This window comes from Sus scrofa, chromosome 7 (genome assembly GCF_054392235.1).
Source record: "Sus scrofa isolate SSC_HxYL_T2T_F1_AM1 chromosome 7, Sscrofa_HxYL_maternal_Yorkshire_Landrace_v2.0, whole genome shotgun sequence".
In the NCBI taxonomy this organism is placed as follows: domain Eukaryota; kingdom Metazoa; phylum Chordata; class Mammalia; order Artiodactyla; family Suidae; genus Sus; species Sus scrofa.
In genome coordinates this window covers 120975145-120999831 of record NC_139389.1, presented here as the reverse complement: position 1 = coordinate 120999831, position 24687 = coordinate 120975145, and the positions used below count along the sequence as shown (strand labels likewise).

At 39.5% G+C, this 24687-nt stretch overlaps 1 protein-coding gene across 5 annotated transcripts in view; it reads left to right on the top strand.

The window, feature by feature from the left end:
• The window catches only part of GALC (galactosylceramidase), a 66838-nt gene extending 48452 nt beyond the window's left edge, over positions 1-18386 (top strand). For 4 of the 5 annotated variants that reach the window (XM_021098103.2, NM_001243631.1, XM_013978350.3 and 1 more), the window contains 6 exon segments: positions 853-939; positions 3518-3668; positions 6629-6809; positions 12355-12518; positions 14194-14270; positions 17644-18386. In XM_021098103.2, the coding sequence (XP_020953762.1) occupies positions 853-939; positions 3518-3668; positions 6629-6809; positions 12355-12518; positions 14194-14270; positions 17644-17790 (807 nt within the window). In that variant the 3' untranslated portion in view covers positions 17791-18386. 5 annotated transcript variants of the gene reach the window in all.
• Positions 18387-24687: the final 6301 nt, after the last annotated feature.

Below are 24687 nucleotides of genomic sequence, written 5' to 3'. Positions count from 1 at the left end.
GCCTGATGTCAGTTGCCTGGTTTTAGTCAAACAGTACAGAAGCCACTAGGAGGTGATACTCTCTATAGCTTTGAAAAACCCTAACAAAAATCACTTGCAAGAAAGTTGGTCTTTTTGGTAGAGCATCACTTGTGTAGTCAAAGGTATTTTCAAACATTGTTCTTCATAGTACTCTGTACACAATAAAATGATAGAAGGATTCTTACTTCTTTTTCTTTTTCTTTTTTTTTTTTTTTTTTTTTGTCTTTTCTAGGGCTGCACCCATGGCATATGGAGGTTCCCAGGCTAGGGGTCTAATTGGAGCTGTAGCTGCCAGCCTACGCCAGAGCCACAGCAACACGGGATCTGAGCTGCGTCTGTGACCTACACCATAGCTCACAGCAACACCGGATCCTTAACCCACTGAGCAAGGCCAGGGATTGAACCTGCAACCTCATGGTTTCCTAGTCAGATTCCTTAACCCCTGAGCCATGATGGGAACTCTGATTCTTGTTATTTCTGTTAGATTTGAAAATACCGTGCCCCTTCTGACTACCAATTGCATGAGAATTTTTTTTAATGCCAGAAATTTTACAAAACCTTTTTACATAGTTATGAGTATTTTTGAAGCAAAGGCACTAAAATCTTTTAGACGTTTGCCAGAAGACTGCAGCATTTATAGGAAATCAAGTATTTGCTTGAATAGTATCTTCCTACTTTCAACATATTTACTATTTAAGATTTGAGGTGGGCTTTTTGATAAATAAATTGCAGACTGTCATTGGTTCATTCTTGCTGCTGCTGATTTTAGAAATCCTCAAAGAGGAGATAACGAATCACTCAACCATGTTTTCTTTGTGTTTTCTCCCTTAGCGTGAAATACCAGAGCTGCAGGTGTGGTATACCAAACTTGGAAAACCGTCTAAGAGATATCTTTTCAAACAACTGGATTCTCTATGGGTAATTTTATTTATTTATTTATTTATTTAGTCTTTTTTACTATTTCTTTGGGCCATTCCGTGGCATATGGAGGTTCCCAGGCTAAGGGTCCAATCGGAGCTGCAGCCCCCCACCTACGCCAGAGCCACAGCAACGCGGGATCCGAGCCGCATCTGCAACCTACACCACAGCTCACGGCATCGTTAACCCACTCAGCAAGGGCAGGGATCGAACCCGCAACCTCATGGTTCCTAGTGGGATTCGTTAACCACTGAGCCATGACGGGAACTCCTCTATGGGTAGTTTTAAAATAAATTCCTATAGTAGCATTGCAACAGTAGAAGGAACAGAAATTTTATTAGTTCATTAATTTTTAATTTCATAATTGATTTTATGGCTAAAGCAAAACAGAGATGAGATTGTCACCAATTTTTTTTTTTTTTTTTTTATATAGAAGCCCTCTAAAGAGGGCTGTGTAGTTTGGTGGGTGGGTTTGCTCTTGACGTTTAGTTTGTCTCCATGAATGGTACCATCACTTGTCTGCCCGTGTCAGAAACATGAGGCTCATCTGAGACTGGCATCCCCAGTCACGCTTTGTATACCGCCAGTGTCAAGTGTAGACAGCTTCACCCATGTTTTCCTCCCACTTGCTCCTTAGTCTTCAGTCCATTGCTACGGCTCATTTCACCTCCTCGTTGCGTCTCTCTTGGATTTTGGAAGCTACCTTTTGCTTTTTCAGTCTCAGTACCACCCATCACACTGCTACTAGAATGGTTTGTCTGAAATGCAGATCTGACTTCTGTCAGTCCCTTGCTCAAAATGCCCCAATGCTTTTCCCCATGCATTCGTATCCCTTAGTGTAGTGTGCCACCCCCATTATCACCTCCTGAGGTAAAAGGCTGCTTTCCTCTCTAGGTGATGTCCTTTTAAACTGGCCTCTCTTCACAAACGGAATTTCTTGCATTTTTCAGGGCATGGCCCGCCAAGTTAATTACTTCTGTGACTTTGCACATGCTTCTTCCTCCTCTTAGAATGCCTTCTGTTCCCATCTTTGTCCTCTTTTAAGACTCTGCCCAAGTGTTGCTTCCTCTGAAGCCTTCCTCACCAGTCTCAGGCCACCAACATCTAGGGATATATGCTAACCTAGTAAACACTTTTCCCACCACACTGAACTTGAGGGTTGGGGCCCTGCCTTATGTAGCATTTTTGTCCTTGATGCCTGCTCTAGAGCTTAGCACACAGTGGTTTCTCATCAGTAAATGTTTCAAAGGAAGAATCGGCCCATGTAAGTGCATCACTTCACCTAATTGACACAAATCTACTTTTTCAAGTTTGTTTTTTTTGGCTTTTGGAAGGTCCCAGGATAGGGGTAGAATCGGAGCTACAGCTGCCAGCCTACTCCATAGCCACAGCGATGCCAGATCTAAGCCACATCTGTGACCTACACCACAGCTCACAGCAACACCGGATCCTTGACCCACTGAGCAAGGCCGGGACCAAACCCACATCCTCATGGTTATTAGTCGGGTTCATTTCTGCTCTGCCACAACGGGAGCTCCACTGGTAATTATTAATGTTCTGTGAGTCACCCAATCACCATCAATGAGTGAATGTCAATTATGTACTAAACTTGAGAAAAAGAATAGTCTCTACTTTTTGTGCAACACATTGCTAGAAATAGCATAATAAAATTGATTTTCCCTATAGGAAAAATATATCATTTGGGGTTCTTCCTAAGCCAGAATATGGTATTAGATAGTTCATAGATATGACCAACAATTTATTAAAGCAAAGGTATTATATAAACTACTTTAATTCACGATCTAAAAAAAGAGCTGCTCACATTTCATAAAGTGGACACATGTTTAGTCTACACCAATTATGCAAAGGATTTCAGTGTCTTCAGAGGTCTCCATTTACCACCGCACAGCTATGATGTAGGGAATGTTTCTCGTCAGTCACTCATGAGCTTAGAACTTTAGAAACATCTCACATAATCCTCACAACAGCCCTATAAAGTATATATTTTCCCCTCATTTTGTGGAGGAAGAGATTATGGCTTGAAGAGATTAAATCACCAAGAACATAAAAGTGATACAAACCTAACTTGCTAATGGAAATATCAACTGAACGTATAATGAGTAGGACTTCTTTTCCTTCATGGTACAAGGTTAACAGCTGAGTCAACAGTAAGAGTTTTGTGGATTTTTCTACCTTAGAAAGTCCTAAAGAACAAATAAGCAGAGCTCGTTGTTCCATGCATTGACTTTTTCTGGATGAAATTTAAGCTCTCAGGAGCTTAATAGTCTAATGGAGAAGAACAGACTCCTAGGAATAGATTCGGGCTCGTCTAGTCCTTCTTCCTTCCAGGAAGTGACATGAAGGTCTTTTCTAAAAAGTTTAACTGCGTAAAATCTAAGTTAATTTAAGAAAAAAGATTCTGTGGGCCTTGATATTGAGCGTGTCCTTCGCAAGTGGTTAGGCGGTTCTTATAGACATGAGTTTGGCTTTTCTTAAGCTTATTTCTTCAAAAGCTCTTTAGCCCACACGAGATGTGCCAAAAGCAGCTGCCCTGAACACAGCCATGTTTCTTTCTCAGCTTCTCGACAGCAGTGGCAGTTTCACGTTAGAACTGCATGAGGACGAGCTGTTCACATTCACCACTCTCACCACCGGAAACAAAGGCAGCTACCCGCCGCCTCCAAAGTCCCAGCCCTTCCCCTGTGTCTATGAGGACGATTTCAACGTCGGTAAGCTTTCCTCCTCAGACTTAACGTTCCTTTTCAGCAGTAGCGGATGGATTTCTACCTGTCAAGCCCGTGCATGATGGAGTGGCTTTTTAGATTAGCTCTAAATCTCTCCATGGTAAACAGGACCTAATTTTTGTGTTACTTCAGGGTAAATCACAATTTGGGGGTCCCGTCTTTTTCAGTGCCCAGAAAAACCTAGAGGTTACTGTCGGAATGAATGTTACTGCCGACCTTACTTGACTTAAGGTGGGGTTACGTCCTGATAAACCTACCGTATGTTGAAGATATTGTAGGTCAAAAATCCATTTAATGCACCTGACCGAGCAAACCTCCTAAGTCATTCTAGCCTACCTTAAATGTACCCAGAACACTTAGCCGAGCCTACAGTTGGGCAAAATCATCTAACACGAAGCCTATTTTTATAGTGAAGTGTGGCATATCGCATGTCATTTATTGCATACTATACTGAACGTGAAAAACAGAATGGTTGTCTGGGTACAGAATAGTTCATCACTTGTCACCCTTACCATGGCGTGGCTGACAGAGCTGTGGCCCACTGCTGCTCACTGCCACTACCCAGCATCACAAGAGGGTATCGCACTGTGTATTGCTTGCCCAGGAAAAGATCAAAATCCAAAATTTGAGGTACAGTTTCTATTGAATGCATGTCACCTTTGCACCGTTCAAAAGTTGAAAACTTGTAAGACAGGGACCATCTGTAATTCTAACTTTTTCTGGATGAAATTTAAGATTTGTAGCCTTGGTACTGCCCTGTTATTTCATGAGAGCCATTACTGACACCTTTGTTTTTTTTGTGAGGAAGATAAAGTATTTCAATAGCTGTCTTTCCACAGTGCTAGCCACCTGCTTGTTAAGGGCAATTATGTCTTCTTTAGGTAATTCAGCTCATTTTCTACCCTCTAGCTATGTCTAGGAGTTTTATATTTGTGCTCTCCTGGTTTTCTAGGAAGATCTGTCCGTCCTAAAGCTATTAGATAAGGCGTGGATTATATAGGTCATTTAGGAGAACTGTGTAAAAAGTTAGAAGCCGGGTCATTGCAGTTATATTCCCAGATCACTCAGTAAGTGACAAAACTTGTTGATGCTGTTGTCTGGCACAACAGACCTCACAGGTGGGGTTCGGGGCTCTGTCCTCTGCTCCTAGAAGCAGGCCGGGAGGCTGCCATTACTGGAGGGTGACTCAAACCTCATGTTGTTGCCTGGCTGCTTATTCCACCATGTTGGAGGCTCCCTATATCCCCCACACCCCCCCACCCCCGTCCCTGCCACAGGGTCTCAGCTCCCTTTCCCAGGAAATGATCTCCTGATGGCCCTGTGGACTGTGTCCTGGAGTCCTGTCAGTGAGCAGTGACCCTCAGGGGAGCTTGGTGTTTTGTTTCCTTACGACTCTGAAGTGGCCTCATGTATGGCTCATTAAGGTTGCCAACCATGAATGTCATAGCAACCTGTCTCTCAGTTCTCTGCAGCAAAGGTAACTCCTCTTGGCCTTCAGTGGGAGAGGAGCCTACGGGCTATGGGATGTGCCTGATTAACAACACTGAAGAACTGCCAACACCAAAACTATTTATTCCATGACCTGCAGACTAAAAGGCATTCTCACCCTTCCAATCTAAAATGTAATGCTTTATGGGCTACAAGGGAAACTGAAAACTAAAGTTAGAAACTATAAGCCAGGCTTTAGAACTACAGTTGACCCTTGAACCACGCAGGTTTGAACTGTGCTGGCCCACTTGCATGTGGATGCTTTTCAGTAGTAAATGTCACAGTACTCCAGACCTGGGGTTGGCTGAATCCGAGGATGTAGAGGAATGGTGGCTATGGAGAGGTCAGCCATGAATTATATGTGGATTAATCCTTGCGCTGTTCAAGGTACTTCTAGGGTTCTTCATGTCTGAAATGATGTGGTGAGTGTGAAAACCCTTGGAAAAGTGCAAAGTAGCTATAAAATATTATGACTAAGAGTTCTCTTCTATAGCCTTCATCATTGTAAGACTCTTATTTAATTTAATGAAACTAAGAAGAGATGGACAGATAGTTTAGGCCCCAAGCAGGGTTTTGCTCCATTTCAGAAATAAAAGAGAATTTGTTATTTGTAAATTCTGTATTTGATATAGTCAGCCTTTTCTTCTTTTAGGGCCGCACCTGTGGCATATGGAGTTCCCAGGGCTAGGGGCCAAGTCAGAGCTGCGGTTGCCAGCCTACGCCACAGCCACAGCCACTCCAGATCCAGGCTGTGTCTGTGACCCACACCACAGCTCACGGCAACGCCAGATCCTTAACCCACTAAGCAGGGCCAGGGATCGAACCCACTTCCTCATGGATACTAATCGGGTTTGTTACTGCTGAGCCACAACGGGAACGTCATATGGTCAGCCTTTCCTCATGTCCTCTCAGCTGATGACTGTTACCAGTGATGTAGACCTTGTTTTACGGATATTAGAAATAACACTATCTCTTATTGAGCCCTTGCTTGATGCTAGCTTATGTAGACTCTTCATATACATTCTTTTATTAGTTCTCTTGTCCTGTTTCCCACTTAGAAATGAGGAAACTGGAGACACAGGGCAGTTAAGCAACTTAACCTGGGGAACTTACTGAGCTAGAATCTGAACCCAGGTCTGCTTATTCCAAAACTGATGATTTTGCCTCCTAAGCAGTTGCATGGGTTTTATATATATATATATATATATATATATATATATATATATATATATATATATATAAGTCTGCAGGTCACACTGGTCATATTGATATTTAATAATGAGGCTATGATAAAAGTCGGTAACTTTTTATGAACCTAAACCCTAAACTCTGGTTATTAGTGTCATTTACTTGTAAAGTTTTAAATAACTTTTCAGAAGTATTTAAAATGTACCAGAAAATAGGACAGATTCTATCGGATTTGGTACTAAACAGACAATTTATTGTGTTCTGAACAGATTACCCGTATTTTAGTGAAGCTCCAAATTTCGCTGATCAGACTGGTGTGTTTGAATATTTTATGAACATCGAAGACCCTGGAGAGCATCGCTTCACCCTGCGCCAGGTTCTCAACCAAAGACCCATCACTTGGGCCGCTGATGCATTCAACACCATCAGTGTTATAGGAGATTACAAATGGTATGTAAGATTAATGTCCTCGGTGTAGATCTGGCTGAAATCACCTTGTCATGTTGTCGGACTCATTCTGAAACCAGGTCTCCTCCACAGTTGTCCCGGTCCAAGAACCAAATAGAATATCATAGTGGTGACAAACAGCCAGTTGCCTTGGTGCCTTTTCCTCAGATGTGCTCAATTTAATAGTAACTTTGCATGGTAAAATTAATTTTAATATAAAAATTGAGGACTTTTAGACCCAACTGTAATTTAACATTTATTTATAAACAGACCTTGTGATTTATGTGTTCTTTTTTTTTTTTTGTTTTTGCTGGAGATTTGATTTGTTGATCAGTGTTGCCACCTGGTGGATCTATACTAGAATTACAGTGTTTTAACCTTTGTAGAAAGTGTATTTAACCAGGTGGCCGTAGATGGCAAATTGGCTTTTAGTTGGCTAGTGAATCCCACTCTTTTTTTTTTTTTTTTTTTTTAGGCATTGGATAAAGAGACCAGATGTATTTATTATCCACTCAAAATATAATGATGAAACCAAAACTTCACCTTCCCCTTTAAGTCAGTTATGGAATTCCAGTGTTTTGACTTATAACTGTTTTAGGGTTTTGTTTTTTTGTTTATTTTGTCTTTTAAAGGCTGCACCCTTGGCATATGGAGGTTCCCTGGCTAGGGGTCCAACTGGAGCTGTAGCTGCCAGCCTACACCACGGCCACAGCAGTGCCAGACCTGAGCCTCGTCTGTGACCTACACCACAGCTCACGGAAACACCGAATCCTCAACCCACTGAGTGAGGCCAGGGATCAAACCTTCAACCTCATCGTTCATAGTCGGATTCATTAACCACTGAGCCATGACAGGAACTCTTTTTTTTTTTTTTTTTTTCTTTCTTTCTTTTTTCCTTTCTAAAATTTTATTTTTATTAAAGTATAGCTAATTTACAATGTTGTGCCAATTTCTGCTATACAGAAAAGTGACTCAGTCATACATATATGTACATTCTTTTTTAAAATATTTTTCATCATGATCTATTGCAGGAGATTTGATATAGTTCCCTGTGCTATGTAGTAAGACCTTGTTGCTCATCCATTCTAAATGTAATAGTTTGCATCTACCAACCCCAAACTCCCAGTCAATCCTACTCCCTCCCCCTCCCCTTTGGCAACCATAAGTCTGTTCTCTATGTTTATATGTTTCTGTTTTGTAGATAGGTTCATTTGTGCCATGTATTAGAGCCCACATATAAGTGATATTATTTGGTATTATATGGTATTTGCCCTTCTTTTCCTGAATCACTAGTATAAGAATCTCTAGTTACATCTATATTGCTATAAATGGCATTTCATTCTTTTTTATGGCTGAATAATATTCCTTTGTATATATGTACCACATCTTTGTTCATTCCTCTGTTGATGGACATTTAGGTTGTTTCCATGTCTTGGCTACTGTGAATAGTGCTGCTGTGAACATAGGGGTGGTATGTATCTTTTTGAATATAGTTTTGTCCAGATATATGCCCAGAAGTGGGGTTACTGGATCATATGGTAAATCTATTTGTGGTTTTCTTAGGAACCTCCAATAGTATTTTCCATAGTGGCTATATTAATCTGCATTCCCAACAGTGTAGGAGGGTCCCCTTTTCTCCATACCCTCTCCACCATTTATTATTTTAGGTGTTTCTTTTCTACTTTTTCTTTTAACTAGTATAATTCCATTGTGAAATATAAAACACAAGCATTTCAGATTTAGTGATAGTAGCTATTAGTGCCAGGTCTTCCAACAGGCATATCTGTGGCTCGGAAATTGGACAGAGAAGGGAAAATAATTCAGAAAGAGCCATAAATTGTTTGTCTTTGGAATGCTGCAGAAAGTCTGTGTCCCTTCATATTGCCTTACTTCCTGTTATAAATCCAATGTAGTCCTTAGCACCAATGTAAGTCCTGAGAAACTTTCAGTTATCCAGCACCATGGAGGGTTACCAGGGCAGAGTAAAGAAATAGTGCCTAACTTAGGATGACTTTGGTGGCTTGTCTTTTTATTCAGCAGAAATGTTTATCCATCACCTCAGTTCTAGACACTGTATCTGGATATTCTGATTGTGTCGGTGATTTCCTCACTTGTTTCGGATGGCCTTACTCTGCGACAGGTGGCTGGGTTTAACTCTCTCAGGGATGGACCCTGTTATTTTGGTCGCCAGTCTGGAAGCCAGCCACCACAGAAACGCTTTAAGGGTTTCTGTGACAACCCTTAGCCTCCATGCTCATGAATATCACAGAGGGCTCTCTCTGAACCCCAAATCTATTCTTTCTGGCTGGCACTCTAGAAAAATTGAGGGACTCTTTCATTACAGTAGAGGAATGAGATAGGCCACCATCCAAAGATTAACCAAAACTCTTCATAACTTTGAAGATTTACAGTATTTAAATAGCGGTACTTTATCTTTCGTATTGCAGTGGATAAGAAGGTGGGGAAGAGGAGTGTGGGGGAAAGTGGGGAGAGAAGGAAAGAGCAGCATATTCTGAAAGAAAAAGAAGTGGGGGATACCAGTTCTTCATGTCAGGAAAGGACTGTTTTTGTCTTTCTTAAGCCCCATTTTCACCCTGCTATTCTGCAGCTCAGGAATATGCATGAACTCTGTCCTGCTACCAAGTCAGAGCTATACTTCTGTATCTGACTTCCAAGACCCTTTAAAATATGGTCTCATCCTCTTTATTGTGTATATTTCCCATTATCTCCTATCCTGGATTCGAAGTCGTATCTGCTTGGAGATGCACACCATGTCCCATGTTCATGTCTGTTCTCTGGATGTGATGCATGTTTATTGCAGAGAAGGGGGAATGAAAACTGGGAAACACTGATGTGAGCTACCCAGAGCTGCCTTATGGCAAAGTGGCATCTTCTCTACCTATAGACTCTGGGAAACTGAGGCTCCAGCACAGGTTTGTTCAAGATCGCATACTTTTACTTATTTATTTATTAATTATTATTATTATTATTTTGCTTTTTAGGGCCACATCTGCGGCATATGGAAGTTCCCAGGCTAGGGGTAGAATCAGAACTGCAGCTGCCGACCTGTACCACACTCACGGCAACACTGGATCCTTAACCCGCTGAGCAAGACCAGGGATACTAGTCAGGTTTGTAACCCGCTGAGCCACATTGGAAACTCCCTATTTTTTACTTTTTAAAAGATGCTTTACTTCTCAAAAGGCTCATAATTTCAGAAGTATTAATATTATGTCCTGTCACACTTGAGTGAAGAGGTTTCTGTTTATTTTTATAGCTGCACCTGCAGCATATGGCAGAGGTCGAATCAGAGCTGCAGCTGAGGCCTACACCACAGCCACAGCAACACTGGATCTGAGCCGCATCTGCAACCTATGCCACAGCTTGCAGCAATGATACAAGATCCTGTACTTTTAAATTCCAGAACTAGGGCAAGAGGCCAAGTGCGTCTGGTGCTGTAGCCCATGCTCTTTGGACTACGCTTCACAGCCTTGTTTTAATCATTGTTTTCTTCCTAAGAGTAGGAAAGGGAAAGTTAGTGTAGTTTATCCATCGTGCTATTCAAGTAGACCAGCTCTGCGAGTGCATAGTGCCATCAGCGTTTAGAACGGTGTTTATGGCAGAACTTCCTCCCTTGTGTTTAGATTTGGTTAAATATCCGCACAGGAATGTGAGTATAAAGGGTAGACTTTACCAAAGCTCCTTAAGACTTATCTTGTTCATGAACCTCGTTTGGGATCTGAAGACACTCACAAAATTATCTTTTGCTGCCCATACCTGAACTCTGCATCCTTTTGATCAACTTTGCTTGAAATACTGGCTGCTTTTTGTTCTCTCAGCACTTCTAAGAGATCATGGCTGTGGAAGACTAAGCTGCACTTTTGTTCTATTTCTTTCATTATCTGTAAAATTGCCTGTGAGTTCTGATGCAGGAATCATTTATTCTGAAATGTGATATAAAAAAAAAATAGAGAAAAAAATTCAACCTTCGCTCACTCTAACTCAAAAAGACTGAGTTTCCGGTGCAGACAGGATCTGTAGCACTTTTAAACTTCTAATGAACCAGCAAGGAGGCGGAAGATGTAAGGAGCGAGGCCGATCATAGTGGTTTCAAGCTGCTGATTGTCTGCAGAGAAAAGCTCCCTCTGCCTGGAGACACAGGAGAGACTGGGCATAGTTACTTAGCATTCGCTTTTCCTGTCAAGTAGCCCAGCTTTGATTAAAAGATTCAGTGTGAATGTTCTTGATGGTGTGTACCTATTGCAGGTGCTTCTTTTCCTTTGCATAGTAAAGGAAATTCACTGTGCAAAATTCACTGACAGGAAACTCTGAGAAATGTAGAAGTCGTGGCATTCTAGATCCAATTTCTTTTCATTTGCAAAACATACTGCTCGCCATACTTAGTTTTATTTTAGATGAACTGCTTGTTTTATTGCTTGGCTGTATGCAGGCTTTCTAATTCTTTGCTATTTACAGTTAGCATTTGAGTAGGAGGGGAATTATTTTTAGAGGTTATGTTGGCTTGGGGCGGCCATATGATTGCTGTGGGTCTCTAGTTGCATTTGTAAAAGGAAGCCTGGAGCAGAGCTCATCGTGAAAGCGCTGGTAATTCCTGGTTGGCTGAATCTTTCCCCTCCTTTGTTATATTCCGGTCCTTCAATGATCCCCAAACCAGGGTTTTACTGCTTCTGTATAGACAGAGATGTTCTGTAGGGGAAAATGGTTCTCAAGGTGTGAGTCCCTGAGCAGCAGCGGCAGCATCACCTGGCAATTTATTAGACATGCAGATTCAAGGGGCCAGCCCTAGACCTGCTGAATTGGACTCTGTTGGGGGAGTGGAACCAGCAAACTGAGTTGAACAAAGCCCTCCAGGGTGATTTCAGTGCTGCTCAAGCTCGAAACCCCCCGTAGAATCAATGTAGCGTTGACTCTGTCTTTGCAGAGAAATAATTTTAGCTCTTTCTTCTAGGGTTTTTAAGTCTTGCTAGGTTCACATGTAAAAACTAGCCCCACAGTAGCTTTTGTTCCCCCGGAGGCTCCTAATAGTTGCCACTGCTTCTGTTGTTGACAGAAATTTAATAAACCTTTTTGAAAGTTCAGAATAATGTGGAAACTTTTATGTATTTCTAGAAAAAATAGCTTCTAATAATATTATACTCTTAGGATGGGAAGTTGTTTTATTTATAACTTACACTATAGATTTATAACTTAGACTATTTATAAATTAGACTATAGGAAATATAGTCTTAAAGAACTTGAAAACAGTAAATATTACTTTCCAGTAGTAACTCATTAAAAGAGGTAGTGATATGACTTGACTTCAGTCATGCAAAACTTAAAACCATCATCAGCTAAGATTCTTGAATCCCACACCTGCTATAAGTGTGGACTTCATACCTCAATACACTGTAAACCAGCTATAACGGAAAAAATAAAAGTCATTATAAATGAAAAAAAAAGTGTGAAAGCATCCATCTGTGAACTGAGCTGTTTGTGCTACGTAATTCGAGACGTTGTAATTAAAAGCACTAACACTTTTATTCTGCAGGTCCAATCTGACTATCAAGTGTGATGTGTACATAGAGACCTCTGAGACGGGTGGTGTGTTCATTGCCGGAAGGGTAAATAAAGGTGGTATTTTGATTAGAAGTGCCAGAGGAGTTTTCTTCTGGATTTTTGCAAATGGATCCTACCAAGTTACAGGTGATCTAGGTAAGTGGCTTCTTCCGTAGCACATGACTCACTCTGTAACACGTTGCTGTCTCTGCCTGTTACTTATGGGAGTGATGAAAGAGCCTCAACATGCTTGGACACCTGATTGGGATTCAACACATGCAAGCAAATGCCAAAGGATTCAAAATTATAAAGCTTATTAATTGGCACAGAGAGAGGCAGCTCAATGAAACAGAAAACTGTGCAAAGCTTTTTGGATACTGTTGCGTTGAGCTAGGCTGTCATGGTAGGATTACCATAGATTGGGGTGAAGCGGTAGTAGTCAGGAGAGAATGCTTAGGAAACACTGTGAATAAAAGCAGGACTGGAGTTCCCGTCGTGGCTCAGTAGTTAATGAACCCGACTAGTATCCATGAGGATGCGGGCTCTATCCCTGGCCTCACTCAGTGGGTTAGGGATCCAGTGTTGCCGTAAGCTGTGGCATAGGTCACACACGCTCCTCAGATCCCAAGTTGCTGTGGCTGTGGCTTAGGCCGGCAGCTGTAGCTCTGACTGGACCCCTAGCCTGGGAACCTCCATATGCTACAGTGCAGCCCTTAAAAGACAAAAAGAAAAAAAAATTAAATAAAAAAATAAAAGCAGGACTATAAGAATGTTGCTGCTGTGCTTATGGAAATATAAAAGGAAGGATTGATTTGCTTAAAGTAAAGAAACTCTATTACCTAATTTAGTAATAACTTGAAAACAGCTTGACTTTTCTCCTTCATCTTAACAGTCTTTGTCTTATGCACAATAGTATTTTATCTAGAATAGGTGCTTAGAATCTGTTCAGGTTGAATTCTGTCCACTTCACTTTGGTTTGGGTACACATTGCTCTGTTGAAACTAGGCCTTATCCCAGTGATGACTCTTCTTGATTTAACGTCTCTTGACGTTCATCCTCTATTAATAAACAATCTGCTCTTCTATAGTTTCCTCCTCTTTGCCTCTTCCTAAGGTGGAAAGGGCTCCAGTAATAAGAATAAAGAGGAAGTAAGAATGACATTAGAATAGGAATTGCATAAACATAGCACGACGGGCCTAGAAGGGACCGCACGTTTTCTGGTCTAAAACAGAGTGCCAGAGAGGGTAATTGCTTTGCCCAAGGTCTCAGAGTGAGTTAGTGGCAGAATTGGAACCAGGATTTTAAATCTGTGTCTTCAATATTCCCTGCTCCATGTTTAAATTGCCCTTTGGACATCTCATCCTGGGCTTCTCTCAGACATTCAAATATAATACATTCAAAAACTAACTCATTATTTTGTCTCTCTAATTAATCCTCAGTGGCTGCTGTTACCATGTAACCAGTTACACTACAGTAGTTTTTGTCTATTCTCACCCTCCACGTTCAATCCAATCAGATGTACATGTATACCTGCACCCTACCTGCTAATGCTTCGTTGTACCATGGTTGATTTGTTAAATTTATTTCACTGGGTCTCTTGTGAGCTCATATATACTTAGTATATGACTCTAAGTAGGATCTCTCTGCATGTTGAATGCATGCCTGAATGAAGGATGTTTTGTTTTAAATTATTTGTAGATCTGGAAATGTTTGTCTTGATTGAGGCTGACTTTGCTACCTAAAAATACACCTGAGAACCCCACTGAGTTATGTGATTCTGTGATTTAGATTTTAAAAATATATCAGTTAGGATAATCTTTTTGTGTTACAGCTGGATGGATCATATATACTTCAGGATATGCTGACATTAAAGCAAAAAAATGGTATACACTCACTTTAACTATTAAGGTAGGTATGGCTGTTGAGAATGCCTGGAGGTAAAAGGTTCTTTTCTTGTGCCTTTCTAGCATGTTCTCTTATCAAATGAGAGGTGGGAAAGTGTGATCAGTAGTGGAACCAGGCATAGTATGCTATGATACTGGCAAACCACCTGTCCCTGGGATGATAGGCTTTTGCTGCTATAGGATAGGTTCCAGTGAATAGTTCTGTAAAGACGTACTAAGAATCATCCACAGCAATCAAGAGCTAAAGAACTTCAGAAGAATCTGAACCTTTTACCTCTGCCTGGAGGTAAAAGGTTCTTTTCTTGTGCCTTTCTAGATAAGCCCACATGAGAACCATCAGCACCAGCCTTTATCACCCCCACTGTTTTTAAATTTTTTTTTTTCTGGATTCAGAAGTAATTGATGGATAAAGTCAATCATCAAACTGTTTTTTTTTTCAAGGTTTCTTATATCAAGATTCTAATTGGAGCTGATAGGTATAAGCAAAGTCACATAAATTTATTTTTGATGGTTAAGAAGGATTTGGTTGTTGTTTGTTTGGACACGTATTAGTTCTTGGAATTGGATTTTAACTTTTAACAGATACTGCCCTACTGCTAGCCAAATGGTATTAATTTTTATAGCAGTTATAAAAACTCATTTTATATTATATAATATTTAATTATATAAATATTTGACAAATATTAATATGTTTATTAAATATATAGTTAATATATAAATATTAATATATTATATATTACAATACAATATTACATAAAAATTAATAAATATTTAATCATATAATGTATAATAGATATATATGTTTAATTATATATGATTAATTATAATTAATAATTATATACAATATACATTATGCATAATGATTATATATAAATTCTATATTTATATTTGGTATTATATAAAATTAATAAATATTTGAATCAATAATTTGTAATTGTTAAATTGATAAATATCTAATTATAAAAATATATAATTTTATATTTATAATATTTGATATTATTAGTTTTTAAGTTTTTCCAAACTAATAATGATTTTTATTTCCTTAATAGCTAGGGAGGTTTCACATCTTACATTTATTGGCTATTTGTGTTTTTTTCTTCTCTGAAGTTATTCACATTCTTTCCTCATTTATTTTCCTATTTGTATTGTCTTTTTCTGATGGATTTGTGTGAATGTATTACATATTCTGTAATAACCTTTTGTCTGTTACATATGTCATAAATATTTTCTTCCATTCTTTCATGTGTATTTCCGTTTTGCTTCTGGTATGTTTCATGAATAGGAGTTTTAAATTTTGGTATTATCATATATTTCACTTTTTTTCCATTGCTTTTATGTCATGTTTAAGGACTTCCCCTTTCCCAAGGCTTAGAACTTTTTTTTCCCCAAAAGCTAAACAAAGTTTAGATTTTTTTTTTAATGTTTAAGTCTTTTTAAAAAAATTTTTCATTGGAGTATAGTTGACTTACAATGTTGTGTTGCAGGTGTACAGCAAAGTAAATCACTTATGATATCTATACATATATCCTATGTTTAAGTCTTTAATCCATCTGGAATTTATTTGTGAATCACAGGGAAAGGAGCCCAATATAATTTTTTTTAAACAAATGGATAGCCGTCATCACTTATTAAATAGCCTGACTTTTTGCCCATGATTTAAAGGCCACATTTTTGATACAACAAATCATCACATGTGTAGAGGTTTATTTCTGAACTTTTTTCTGTTCTTTAACTGGTTTATCTGTTATTATCCAATATTCCACTTTAAGTTGTGTTTACATTCTAAACCATTTGGTTACATGGTTGACTCCCTTCCTTTCCTGATTGCCGTGTGTGAAATAGCACCTGTCTCACTTCCTGCCCCTTCCCTTCCTTTATTTTTCTCTGAAGCTCTTCTTACTTCCTGACATCATACATATTCTGTTGATCGTTTGTGTGTTTGTCCTACTCCCTTCACTAAAACCAAGCTCTTTCAGTGACAGGTGTCTCTTTGTTTTATTCACTGCTGGCTCTCTTGAATTTACGTCTTAGATCTGCTGGTTAATTGGTGCCTTTGGTTTTTAATCTTGTTATGTCGTAATATCTCTATCCATGAAATAAAAGAACTAAATGACGGCCCATTCCATTATAATTCTGTGACTTAAGAGCAGATTTTATTTTGGTTCCTGGCCTAGTGCTTTGGATCTTTAGCTCTTCATCCTTCGACGTGCGCAAATTTGAAAAGTAGCTGGAATGAGTACGCTGTGAGTGTATGCTCATAAGCATGCTGTAGTCATGACAGGCGTGCTGTAGTCATGACAGACATGCTCTAGTAATGATAAGCATGCTCTAGTAAGGATAAGCATGCTCTAGTAATGATAAGCATGCTATAATAAATCATAAGAGCTGTGTGCCAGGCCTTAGCTAAGTGGGAATAGCATCTGTCTGAGGAAGACCTTATTTGTATATGTCTCTGTCAGTGAGCAGTCAGTTGTTCCTGTGGATATTTCTCTCTTCCATCTGCCCCCTCCCACCCTGCCCCACTCATCAGTTTAGCTAATGGTTGTTTTTATTTATTTATTTATTTTTGTCTTCTTAGGGCCGAACACGTGCGATGTGGAGATTCTCAGGCTCCGGGTCTAATTGAAGCCGCAGCTGCCAGCCTACATCACAGCCACAGCAATGTGGGATCTGAGCTGAGTCTGAGACCTATACCACAGCTCATGGCAGTGCTGGATCCTTAATCCACTGAGCGAGGCCAGGGAGAGAACCCTCGTCCTCATGGATACTAGTTGGGTTCATTTCCACTGAGCCATAATGGGAACTCCTGATGGTTACTGTTTTTTTAATTTAAGAGCAGACTCTTGATATGGCTTTGAAATGATACTCTCCACATGAGGATAAAACAATAAAACTAAGGTTAATTACTGCTCTCCCGGCTGGGCTGAGGCTCCTTAATGAAGACCTTAAATAAACATTCTGGCGGTAGCAGTCCTGTCTCAAGAACTGGTGGCTCTCAGCCACAACACATATACATGCAGCTACTTGTAAATAACAATTTTTTTTTTTTATTGTAGTGAGCTTTTGTCTAAAATTTTATCAAAATGCTATGAAAAGTGTTAACATTTCCGTAGGCTTTACATTTTGTTTCAGTGGAGTACAAGAAAATTTGAGGTATTCCTTGTACCTTGGAAACTGTATAAATGGATAAGAATTTCCTCTGAGAAAAAATTTTCCTGTATTTCAAACTTTTGCTTAAACTTGTGGAGTTGTTTGGCCGTGGTGAGTCTTAAGTGAGAATTATATCTGTTGCACTGAGCAGGGGGCTGTCCATTGAGAAACAGACCTCAGACGGTCCTCTCATGTGTCTTGAAGGGATGTGTTTCTCCCCACTCCAGGGCGGTTCCTCCTCCGGCACGCTGAATGGCAAGCTTCTCTGGAAGAATGTCTCTGTGAACTTCCCGAAGAACGGCTGGGCCGCAATTGGGACGCACTCCTTTGAATTTGCCCAGTTTGACAACTTCCGTGTGGAAGCCACATGCTAACACTCAGAGAACGCCATAGAACACTCTGGATTTTCTTTCTTTTTGGTTTTGGTTTAGAGCCAGTTCTTGTTTTGATGGATCAATATATGAGCCATTTGGAAGTTAAACATAATTGAAGCGAAAAATATATTTTTGCTCGAAACAGATGAATCTTTAACATGATCAGGTATGTCCTGCAGCTAGAATGCTGCGTACGCTTGTCTGATCCTTAGGAGCGGTTTGCGTCTTCAGACCGCGAAGCCTTGTTTTAATGCTGAGGTCGCTCCTGACGTCTTATTTGCACGTGATCACGCAGATGGCCTCGACCTGATCATCACTGTGATGTATTTATTCACGTTGACCGTGTGTCTGAGTGAGCTGTGTCCTCGTCGTGGGTAATTCTGTCATGGCAGGAAGCCGAAGAACACTGGAAGTGCTGCTCTTTGAAAACCACTTCTACATGTTGTGCTTACACTCTAAAAAGTATTTTTTCTTTCCCCTTTTTTTAAGATGATGCTTTTGAATTTTATATTTGATGAATGGGATGATTTGAAAGATGCTTCATTAATAAACTACCTCTAAAGCTATTTGTACACTAATAAATATTAGTGGATTAATTGGGTTATCTGCATTTTTTAATTCTTTCGGATCCAACGTTTAGTCTCGTGACCCTTACAACTCTCGGTGAACGTTTTCCCAGGTGGCCAGTGCTGCAAGTGGGCCCAAAGGTAAGGCCGTAGCAGTTTTCTTATGTCTGTTTCACTGTGCCTTTCATGGCCCGTCTTCTCTTGAGGCACGGGAGACAGACTGAAATAGCTAGTGAATACTTTTATCTCCTTGTGCCTGGGAGAAGAGGAACACTTAGCCTTTTGCTAGTTCATAGAGTGGGATCATCCTCTAATATTTTGTGTGGTTAAATGCATTTATTTCTGTAAAGTACTTACATTTAAGTAGGGTGCAGTATAATTTATATCTAATCATTAGTGTACCTCTTAGAAATAGCTCAGTTATTCATGTCGGTAAAGTAAATTCTGGAATTATTTATCATGAAACTTTAAAACTTCCTTGAACCAATTCTACAGTTTTGGAATTGGTAATGGTTTCAGGTAGGCTAAATTAACAGGAAGTTTTGTATTACTGTTCAGACGAGAAGCTAAACAGTCGAATAAGTCAGGTTACAGAGGAAACTTTTAAAATTACAACCAAATCTAAGTGATTTCCTGTTGAGGTCCCTACATATTTTTAAAAATTAATTTTATTGTATAATTTACATACAATAAAATATTCCCATTTTCAGGGTACAGTTCAGTGAGTCTTGATAATCAGATACACCCATGTAATCAAGACCCCAAGCAAGACAGTGAACATTTCCGTCACTCCAGAAAGTTCTCTGGTACACCCGTGTGGTCATTTCCTCTCACCTCCACCCTCATCCAAGGCCACCCTCAACCTGATTTCCATCACTATAGACAAGTTTTTTGTTCCAAAACATTACAAACGTGGCCCCATACACTCTGTACTCTTTTATGAATCATTTATTTTATTCAGCATAAAATTTTTGAGATTTGTTTATGTGCTGTGTCTATCAGTGATTTGCTCCTGCCTTCAAAGAGTAGTCCATTGTAGGGGACTTTCACGATGTGTTCCCCTGGTTTTTGGTGTGACAAATGAAGCTGTTATGAACTTTTGTGTACAAGTCTTTGTGTGGATGTGTGTTTTCATATTTTATCAATATTTATCATTATTTTATCATATTTATCAATACCGAGTCGTGAAATCGATGGATATTTTGGGAAGTATATGTTTAACTTTATAAGAAACTGTGACTGTTTTCCAAGATAATTGTGTGATTTTACACTCCCATTAGAAATGTTTGAGAATTTCACTTGCTCTGCATTCTTGTCAATGCTTCCTCCTATTATTCTTTCTAAGTTTAACCCTTTCTCATGAGTTTGTAGTAGGTGCATTAGCTGCTGAGCATCTTTTCAAGGGCTTATTTGTCATTTGTATGTTTTTGTGAAATGCTTGTTCACATCTTGTGCGCACTTAAAAAATGCAGTTCCCAGAGTTCCTGTTGTGGCTCAGCAGGTTAAGAACCTGACATAGTGTCCATGAAGATGCGTGTTCAGTCCCTGGCCTTGCTCTGAGGGTTAAGCATCCTGTGTTGCTGAAAGCTGCAGTGTAGGTCAGAGATGCAGTTTGGATATAGCTTTGCTGAGGCTGTGGCCTAGGCCTGCAGATGCAGCTCCGATTCACCCGCTAGCCTGAGAACTTCTATATGCTGCAAGCGCAGCTGTAAAAGCAAAAAAAAATTGGGGTTTTTGTCTTACTGTTGAGTTGTAAAATCTCTTTATACATTCCAGGTACAATTTTTAAAATCAGGTATGTTTTGTAAATTTTTTCCAAGTCTGTATCTTAAGAATACAACATTTTAATTTGGAAGTCCAATTTATATTTTTTCATTTTATGGTAGATTTTTTTTTTTTTGGAATCCCGAGATTCCAAAACAAGGATTTCCTCATCCTTTGTTTTCTTCTAGAAGTGTAATTTTTTAGTGTTTTCATTCAGGTCTGTGATCCACTTTGCATTATCTTTTTTTTTTTTTTTTTGGTTTTTAGGGCCACACCTGCGGCATATGGAAGTTTCCAGGCTAGGGGGCAGATCAGAGCTGCAGCTGCTGGCCTATGCCACAGCCACAGTGTTGCCAGATCGAAGCCATACCTGTGACTTATACCACAGCTCATGGCAACTCTGGATCCTCATCCTACTGAGTGAGGCCTGGAATAAAACCCACATCCTCATGGATACTAGTTGGGTTTGAAACCTGATAAGCCGCAGTGGAAACTCCCTGCATTACTTTTTATATATGATAAGAGGTGTGGTCTCTTTTATTTCTGATGTTGTTGTCTTATTGCACTAGTTGGGACTTCCAATATAAAGTAGGAAAGAAGGAGTAAGAGCAAATGTCCCTGCCTTTTTCTTGATCTTACGAGAAAAGTGTCTTTCATTATTAAGCGTGATGTTAGCTATAGAATTTTTTTTTTTTTTGGTAGATCCCTTTTATCCAGGGAAAGTTACCTTCTTTTTCCAGTTTTCTAAGAATTTTCTTATGAATAGAGATTGAATTTTTTACATGTTTTTTCTATACCTAATAAGACAGTTGTATGATTTTCTCCTTTATTTTATTAAGGTGGTATATATCACATTGATTGATTTTTAAATATTAAAACAATTTTGCATTCCTGAGATACATATTATGACCAAGTAGAGTTTATTACCCTGTTCATTTGGTAGTAGTAAATTTGATTTGCTGGCATTTGGTTAAGGGTATTTGTGTCTATGTTTACATGGAATATTGGTCTAATTTATTTTCTTGTAATGTTTTTGTCTGGTTTTGGTAACAGGAAGATGCTTTATAAATCAGTTGGGAAGTATTCCTTCCTTTATTTTCTGAAAGAGTTGGTGAGTTTCTTAAATTTTTGATACGATTGATGGATTCCTTCTGTCAGGGGCCAGTCAGGAAGCAGAAGCCACAGATGGCAGATAAAGAAACCAGCCACTTCCCTGACTGGGGCAGCATACTCAAGAAAGAAGCACACTTGGAAGAGGGCTTCCTTACGGGCTGAGATTCAGATCTCAGTGGAAACGGTGTGGCTGTGGATGGCACAGATGTTTTCCGAGATGTGTGTGCTGGGACCAGAAACTGCCTTTTGGGATGTGTTTGAAATTCACTGGGAAGCTGCCCTCTGGGAAGCTGCTGAACCTCTCTAGAAAGTTACCCTTTGTGGTGCTGGTGATACTTTCTGGGAAAGCAGGTAGAGTGTTGGTGGAAATCACTGGAGGGTAAGTACCACTGGTCATCCCAGCCCTGACTGGTACATCACAGGGCGTCGCCAGGCTGCCAGCAGCCACACACCACAGAAGCAGAAAGAAGGCACACTGCCTCAGGTATGGATGCTCCTTTCTTCCAAACATCCTTGGGGTACCCTACATGCTAACTGGCAAAAAAGCAGTGTTTACAGACCTCAACTCCTTCTTTGACTTGCTTGTCTCAAAGCAAGTCAAAGAAGGGGTAGGGGGCTGAGAAACTTTAACAGGAATCTTCAGTTTTTAAATTTCTTATGTCAGTTTTGGCAATTTGTGTTTTTTAAGGAGTTTGTCCATTTCATATGTAAGTTGTCTATTGGCATAAACTGGTTTATAATATTTCCTTATTTTAATGTCTAGAAAACATTTCCGATATGGCTGATTTGTGCTCTGTCTCTTTTATCATTACTAGTATAAATAGAGCTTTGTCAATTTTATTTGTCTTTTGAAGAACCAGCTTTTGGTGTCTTAGATTTTTTCCCTTTTGTTTCTCTGTCTTCTGTTCTGTTGATTGCTGCTTATACCTTTGTTACCTATTTTCTTCAGGTGTAATTTTCTCTTTTTCTATCTTTTCAAGATGTATGCTAGGATCTTTTGGATATTCACTTTCTTAAATATTGGCATTTAATGCTAAATATTTCTCTAAATGCTAATTTAACTGTATCATGTATTTTGATATGTCATATTTTAATTTTCATTCTGTTCAAAATGTTTTCTAATTTCCCTTGTATTTTTTTTTTTTTTATCTTCTTGTTAACTAGAAGCTTGGTGTTTAGTTTTCAATCATTTGAGGATGTTTCCGATTTCTTTTTTGTCACTGTTATTTAAATTCATGTTGTTGTGGTGAGAGAATATGCTCTGCTTGGTTTCAATTATTTTAAATGTAGCTAAACTTGTGACCCAATTTATCTTAGTCCATGTACCCTTGAAAAGGATACAGATTTTGCAGTGATTGGCTGTAATGTTTTAAAACGTGAAGTCACGTTTGACAGTGTTGTTTAAGAATTCTATGTTCTTACTGATTTTCTGCCCACTTGTTTCAGTTACTGAGAGGAGTGTTAGAATCTACAAATACAATTGTGCCTTTTTCTGTTTCTCCTTTTAGTTGTGACAGTTTGGTTCTTCTGGAGCTTTTGAAGCTTTGTCAAGGCAGGTCCAGAGTAGCCTTTCTTCCAGGTTTGGAGTAGCCCTGTTCCTAAGGCATGGAATTCTCTGGGAGTTGAATAAGTTCTCCCCTGTACGGCTCTGTTATGGTTCAGATCTTGTGAACAGATCTCCCAGCTCTGAGAATTTTGATAGTTGTTCATCCAACAGGTCCCCGGTGACTACTCTTGGCCTGGTGATTCTTTGCCTGGCCCATAGACTCTCACATTATGAATATGTAGCTTAGTAGAGCCAAAGATACAAATGGACCCCCCTGCAGATTTCTGGGCCTCTTTTTTTTCTGCAGAGCTCTCTTCTCTTGGGTGCTCTGCCCTGCCTCTTTCAGGTGTCTGAGCCTCGTTCCTCTGATCCTTATTGCCTCAGCTCTGTAAGACCCTGCCCCCACACTCTGTTTTCCCATCTGTGTACCAGAATCTGGTACATGCCTCCACATAGAAATTAGGGATCACAGGATACACCTCATTTATTTCCCTAATTTCAAGGATCACAGTCTGGAATACATTGTCTACTCTGAAACAGTTACTTATGGCAGAAAGCCTGGTCTGGTTCCACCTGCTGTTCTTTCATGGCTGAAAATGGAACTCTCTACTCATTGAATTTAATATTTAGCCTTCATGGGCCTTTTCTGAAATCTTTAACACTAGTAATTTGAACCACGTTATTATTATGACTTCGATGCTCTTTCAGGTGTTGCCTGGATCATCTCAACTAGCTTTTGGGTACTTACCCTTTGGGTAAAGAATGTCTCCCACTTCTCCGTTCCCTATATTGGCACACACTTATTAAAAGGTTTTCAGCAAAGACTTGATTTCTGGTCAGGTTTGATTTTTTACACTGTGTTTACATACAGCCACTCGTAACCATGAATTGTATTTACTGAAGCAGACATGACAAGCCTCTAGATGAAAACATTTTATAAATGGCCAAAGTTATTTCACATAGTGTCTTAGCTGTGTGGGCTGTTAAAAGAGAACACCACACACCAGGTGGCTTATAAACAACTGACATTTACCTTCCACAGTTCTGGTGACTGGGAAGTCCAAAATCCAGACACCGGCGTGCTTGCCTTCTAGTGAGGATGCCCCTTCTGTCTCACAGTGGCTCCCCTTCACTGTGTCCTCATATGGTAGAAGGGACTAGGGGTATCTCGGGAGCCCTTTTATGAAAATAAGAATACCTTATTCTCATGACCTAATTGCACCTCAAAGGCCCCACATCCCAATACCAACATATTGGGCATAAGGATTTCAACATATGAATCTGGGGGAGATATAAACATTCAGATCATAGCACACACCTAATAACACCTGTAGGAACGCCATGATAAGAGTGTTGAACTTGAATCCTAAGATCTAGGTTAAATGCCAGCTCTATTACATATCAACTGGTTGACTCACTTAAGCCTTCTGGGCTGAAGTTGCTGTAAAGCAAAGAGGCCAGGCTGGTCACTGAGACTCCTTCCAGCCCTTACTCTCTAATTCTGTGACTTGTAAATCTGCATTTCTTTATTTAATTCAAATCTTGCTTACTTGAAAAGGAAATTTTTTTTTCTAAATCAGTATGATTTTCTACCCATCGTTTCTGGTGCGTGCATGATCATACGATGCCTTGGATTTTTTCACTCAGGCAAAATGGCTTCATCAAGTGAAATCGCTTAGCAAACTTTTTTTTTTTCTAACTTCATTCTAAAGTAATACAGATAAGCCTTGTGGCAGATTCCATTCCTCTAGTTACGTGACCTGCTTAGAAAAGACCTCTTTATCACTCTCACCGAACTATTAGTAATATTTCAAACTATCATGATGTCCAAACATTGTGATTAACTAGAAGCAAGCAGTAATCAAGAAGCATGGTTTAGAAACCATGGTTTTGCTCATAGGTGGATTC